Source organism: Dufourea novaeangliae, unplaced genomic scaffold (genome assembly GCF_001272555.1).
Source record: "Dufourea novaeangliae isolate 0120121106 unplaced genomic scaffold, ASM127255v1 scaffold439, whole genome shotgun sequence".
Taxonomy (NCBI): domain Eukaryota; kingdom Metazoa; phylum Arthropoda; class Insecta; order Hymenoptera; family Halictidae; genus Dufourea; species Dufourea novaeangliae.
The window spans coordinates 532,318-538,317 of NW_015374327.1; the positions used below are offsets into that span (position 1 = coordinate 532,318).

Sequence of the window (6,000 nt, forward strand, 5' to 3'; positions counted from 1 at the left end):
GGATATACATATATGTATAATGTATATCAGTCTCTGCTGCTGGCCCGGTTTTCCCGTCGACGCTGGACGTATTCGACTCTGTATATCCGCGTCGCGAGTGTCCAGAGATTCCATCGAGCAACAGAATAGTATATTCGAATCCTGCTGACCGGTATTCGAGTCGAAATTCCGCGAAGTATTCGACGACGAAACGACTATGCGAGCCGGGATCGCCGCCATCTTGGGTGGGATAGTCGTCTCTCGAGAGCAGAGTTGAGGTTAGGTTCTCCTGAGTCCCGGCCGGTTCCTTCGTCGCGTGACCTTCTCTTTGGGATATTTCGGCTCCCGTTGACAGAGCCACCGTGGACTAAATCTCAACGGAAATGTATATAATGCTGTCACGGCCGAATCCGTTCAGTGTCGTTTCTGTAAGCTACTCGGTCGGACGAGAAACGGGAACGAAGGGACACGATCCGACTGGCTCGGACACGATTTCTTCTCCTCCCCTCGATCGTCGAGACCGAGCGTTTGAGATGGGCAAAAATGTCGATTCTTTCCTTTTTTTTTTTTATCCGGATAAAAACGTGTTTCGTGTACCGAGAGCAAAGGATAAATATATTTTCATCTTTTATTCATGTATTATATCGGAAGTTCCGTGAGTGGGGTGAGTCGTAGCCGTCGGATGTAAAAGAAATGGCTGAACGACCATTCGGAACGTTATTCCCGTTGATCTTAACGCCCGTCGAGATAAAATAACGAAAAACATTATCAGCGTAACATTACATAAGTGACGTAAGTAACCGTTTGATAATGTGCGACGGCGTGTGAGCCGGACAAGAACGTTACGACTCATCCTGAAACGTTAATTTCGTAACGAAATAGTAGATCGCGGTGAACGAATCGGAAGTTGTCGATTCGACAACGTTTATGCATTATTCGAACGAAAGTTTGCCTATCTCTAATCGGAACGTCAAGGAGAACGAGAGAACAAGTGCGCGCGCGCGTATTTCGCTTCCTAGTATTCTGCAGTATAATATGATTTGACCGGGGATCGAGGACACTGCATTCGCTACCGAAACGTCGATTTCGCCTCGTCCGTTGCGCGCATCGATCGGACGAGAGTAACCGTAGGACAACATTGATCGATCGATCTTCCCGACCCGGGACTATTCACGAATCTCTCCGAAAGATATAGAAAAAACATGAACAAAAAAAAACAAACAAACCAAACGTAGGGGAAAAGAGAAAGAGCACTGATTTTCTGGAGAGTGAAGTGTCCTCGACGTGCCATTTGATGAAGAATCGTAATGGCGAATAGGTATTTATTCGTTAGCTTTAAGTGAGAAGGGTGCACGTGCCGAGGCTGCGATATTCTCGAGACTGTCTTTTGAATTCAGAACGATCACGAATAACAGGAACAAAGTAACAGAGACCGGTTCATTGCAATGTCCGGGAAAAACGTTAACAGCGATTAATTCTTTTACAGCGAAACGACACCTCGCGATGCATGCATCTTGGAACCATCTCGGTCCTCGTTGCATTCGTGTCAGCGGGAAAATCATAACAGCAACTCAACAGAGACCATTGCATGGTTCCTGTGCTGATGTGAATCTAATAAAAGTGTTATTATTATCATTTAGAAAAACTATTATTCTTAGGTTAGAATGTTTCTGGGAAATACGTGTACGGACGAACCCGAGACGCGATTGTGTACTTGGAGGTATCGGCATAATTGTGGTAGTAAACTCAACGAGGCCATAAAGATACGATTCTTTTGTCGGCATGGCTTGATTAGGGTTGGCTGTTCTAGGACAGTGTTCAGCGTTACCAGTATGGAGAACGTTGTCTTTAATGGAACCGGCGAAAACGTAGCCGCCATTTTATTAACCTCTCTGTTCATGGTCCCCAGTTCGGTTTACTGCCTCGCTATATCGTCATCTTCAAGTACGCGGTAGCTCGATAGACGAGAGAGACAGGAAAAGAGAGGCTGCCTGCACCCTTCGATCAATTATTTATAATCGTTTCGCGAGAAGAAACGTGTAATGCGTTTTACATAGTCTTTTTACGCGCCCTTATTTATTTAGTACCGTATCCACCGAAACTCATTATCGTCCCCTTGGTGATCGACCGAAATCCCGTACGTTTTACCCGCGAGGAGAGCGCACGTTGGCCGATTACGAGCCTCGTACGCGATCGGACAGTATCATTATCGATCCCTCTTCCACCGATACTTTATTCACCGCTGTTTGTCACTTAAGTATACATTGTACGTCATACCCCTGTCGCGACGTGATTCGCTTCCACGCGAAAAACCGGCATTACGCTGTATTATAACAAGCCTGAAAATACGTGACCTGAACCACTAGTTGAGTCGAACCGAAAAACGAGACAATGCTCTTCACCCTCGGCGTGGAATCGTGGTGGAAACGTCGAGGGACCAGCCACGATTCGCGACGATAATGTAACGCAACGATAGCAACAATAAAACATGTAAGCATATACGTGATTCCATTGAAACCTAAAGTATATACATAAAGAATCATTGTTAATATCGAAATAAATAAACGGACGTGAGAAGTTCTCACAGAGAGAGAACTGGACCTATATCGAGCCTCGGAAGTGTCGGCAGGCGGCGGCTCTACTTCCTTATCTTCTTCCCTTGGACGAAGTCGGTGCAAAAAAGGGCAATTCTTTGATAACTATAATATTTAATTGTATCTACGTTTTAACGGAAATAACGAGAGAACAGTTAATTCCCATAATACGAATGAAAACGTGCGCGTAGTGTACACGTGCTCGATCACGTGACCGGATACAAATACACAGTTAGATTACTGTTATCGTGACAAAAAAATTACATAATTTTTTCAGTTGTTGCTCGCTAACTCGAAAGATTTATTCATGAAATTACGAAGCTCTTTTAGGAGATGATTACGAGCGAAAAACGGTAATTCGATTCGATGTGCATGCGTTTACCATAACCTCAAATTATTCTTCGAACACTCTGAATGAACTTACGGTGATACACTCACCTTTTATTGAAGTGTTAGCTATCGTCACGGATTCGACGTCATGTCACAGTGCACAAAATTTGAAAAACGTATAAATACAATTTGTAAAAAGTACGGTAAAAAAACGTTACGAATCATTTCGGAGTAGAATATATGGCGACATCTTCAGTCACTGCAATAATCTTTCACCGATTAAAACGGAGTACGCGTGCCTTCTATGGGTAACGCAGTTTTCGTCTTCGATGAAAGTTAACTCCAGTTAAATGGCGACAAGACAATTCATGATTAACTGCAAGTATAAATTAAGTAGTAGCTTTATTCCCTTGAAAAGACAAGCGTATATTTTAAAAAATGGCGCATCGATTGCTAGATCCATTATTTCACAAAATATACATATTTGCCGCGCGGTGGTTTTCTGCATCTCTCTGATACATCTCGGGATCATGGATATAAAGAATACTATTTACATCACTTCCTTTTTTGCTTGTGCTTCTCTGCCTTCCCGTATTTTTCCGCGGACCGATCTCGGTTCCGTTTCTTTTTATGATTTGAATGCCGCTCTTCGTGTCTTCCATGTCTCGAACTGTCGCTGTTGGAACTAGAGCTTTCCCTGTCCCTCCTTTTTTTCTCTTCGTAGTGTTTTTTATTGGATCTGTGTTCCTTATGACTTTCCTTTTTACTTCGATCTCTGTCCCTGCTTCTATCTCTGTGCTTTTCTCTACTTCGATCACTACTTCGATCTCTACTTCGACGCTTTCTCTCTTTCTTTCGTCTTACATCGTGTTCGTACCCCTCGCAAGAATCGTCACGGTACCTTCCTTCTCTATATTTTTCTTTCTCCGAGTACTTTCCCACGTTCCGAAAGTATTCCGAGTCTTCTTTCTCGAATTCTTTCCTCCGCTCATGTTTTCGATGCTGCAGCGCTTCTTCGTTGTACCTCCTGTCGGTCTCTTTTCCATACCTAACGTCATCGTTTGTCTCATCCCTCTTTTTATTCTTAGACCCAGCTTTCTTGCGACCATGATTCCCTGCTTCGTTGTTCTTGTCTTCGAAATACTGTATCCCCTTACCTTTGCCCCTCCATCTCATTTTGGCTACGGACTGCGAAAAGTCCACGTGTATGCGACGATCGTCGATCAACACGTTGTCCATCTTGAAATAAGCCTCCTCGCAACTTTTCCGATCCGCAAACTCTATGAACGCATACTGTAAAGAATCACCGGACTGTCGATCCCTGATAACCTCGCATCTAAAAGAAAAGAAGAAGTTCGTGCAAGAAACATCAGAAACGCGTATTAATAGATGTAGGATTTTCTGAGTCATACCCAACAATTTTTCCAAATCGACTGAAAATAATTTCAAGATCGTCGTCGTTCGTTATAGGATTTAATTTACAAACAAAGAGAACATTTTCTGGAGGCGCCATCTCAGCATCGGGAATATCGCCCACTATTTCTAATATCGTTGCTCTTGCCTTTGCCTCCTTCTCCTTCTGCACCTCCATAATTTCTTCGGCTGTCATGCCGGCTGTGTCATCTATCACTTCATCTGCTCCAATTCTGTCGCTCTGTAACCATAATTATAGGATAGTACAAGGAACAAAGCTTTGTCACCGATAAAAAACACTAAACCAACGAGACTATACCATAAGACATTCTCTTGTAGGTGGTGGGCTCTGATCAGGAACCATAAAACCCTTGGGATCCTCGAAAGGATCTTCCAGAATGACAGTGTGAGAAATACGTATATCCTGATAAGGTCTGTGATCTCCATCGCAGATTGTTTCATTGAATTTAAAAATAATTTCTAAACCCTCTGTAATCTCGCCAAACACACAGTGTTTTCCATCGAGGGAGTGAAGTTCAGGAGCAAGGGTAACAAAAAACTGAGAGCCCAGCATGTTATTACCGCAATTAACCATAGAGAGTAAACCAGTTCTGTCGTGTTTTATCTTTGGCATCTGCTCTCCCTCATAATATCGTGCTTTTTCGCCTAACACGATTCCGTAAACACTTTCCCCTCCTTTCCCAGTACCAGTAGGATCTCCAGTTTGAGCAATAAAATTGTTCTGAACGGAATGGAATAAGTTCCAGTTGTAATACTTTAATTTGCATAACTTCAGAAAATTGCGAGACGCTGCAAAACATTAATTAGATTAACATTACTACTCTACGTATTATGAGAGCAAGAGAAATCATAACCTCCAAGTTATGAACTCTCCACTCACTTTGCGGTCGTTCAGCGGTGTATAAGTCAACGGTAAAATCTCCTATTGTGGTTTCTATTACGACAGCCATACTATCATAATTGCTTTGTCCCACGCGTAAGTACTAAATTCCTAATTATTTTTGTTATCTACACACTAAGATCTCATACAATAATAGTAACCAAAACAATTGTTATACCTCGCTACCTAAATCCTGCAATCAGCAGCCTATACTCTTGTGAAGTTTCATTTTATACGCTCTCACCACACGGGGTCTCTGGCGCTACGTGTGGGGGTGCTGTGACCCCACGAACTCATTACGCGGAGTCACTGCCGCCACGTGTGGGGGTTCTGTGACCCCGCGACCCTACACACGGGGCCGCTGGCGCCAAATGTAGGGGTTCTGTGACCCCACGCTATCAGCGCCACGAAGAAAAATGTTCCCTGTTTAGTGGTATATGCAATTGTAACAGGTTTGGATCGCATTTATACGGCTGAACGAGCATCATTTTTCCTCGTCACGCTTTAGATACGAAGTTGAAAGAACGTAGATTAGCACTCTCTAGCAGTCGGGAACCAGTAACTACAAGAACATTGTTAAAATCTCAATTGTTTACAACGGTTAACACTCCATCTCGCGATGTGTACCCCGTTTAGTTCACTTTAAATAGCTCTTCCAACGTTCTATGGACAAGTTACGTCTTGATCAAGCATTCAGTTTGAAGCTAAAAGAACGTAGATAAATCTACAGGCATTGATAATATCAATAAACAATCAGAACACTGTCAAAATCGCATTTAATTG

General features: G+C 43.0%; 1 protein-coding gene across 1 annotated transcript; it reads right to left on the minus strand.

Annotated features, from left to right (window-relative positions):
• Positions 1-3,314: 3,314 nt before the first annotated feature.
• On the minus strand, positions 3,315-5,424 carry LOC107192950 (peptidyl-prolyl cis-trans isomerase-like 4). The gene is made up of 4 exons (XM_015582315.1): positions 5,218-5,424; positions 4,636-5,126; positions 4,316-4,557; positions 3,315-4,239 (listed from the first exon to the last, which is right to left on the minus strand). Exons 1-4 carry the CDS (start codon positions 5,285-5,287, stop codon positions 3,459-3,461), a joined length of 1,584 nt encoding a protein of 527 aa, XP_015437801.1. The 5' UTR covers positions 5,288-5,424; the 3' UTR covers positions 3,315-3,458.
• Positions 5,425-6,000: the final 576 nt, after the last annotated feature.

Excerpts from the sequence above, each read along its gene's own strand:
- LOC107192950 (XM_015582315.1), bottom strand. The coding sequence starts at position 5,287 with ATGGCTGTCGTAATAGAAACCACAATAGGAGATTTTACCGTTGACTTA. Across the intron at positions 5,127-5,217 it reads CACCGCTGAACGACCGCAAA|CGTCTCGCAATTTTCTGAAG; the intron begins GTGAGTGGAGAG and ends AATGTTTTGCAG. Across the intron at positions 4,558-4,635 it reads CTACAAGAGAATGTCTTATG|AGCGACAGAATTGGAGCAGA; the intron begins GTATAGTCTCGT and ends TTATGGTTACAG.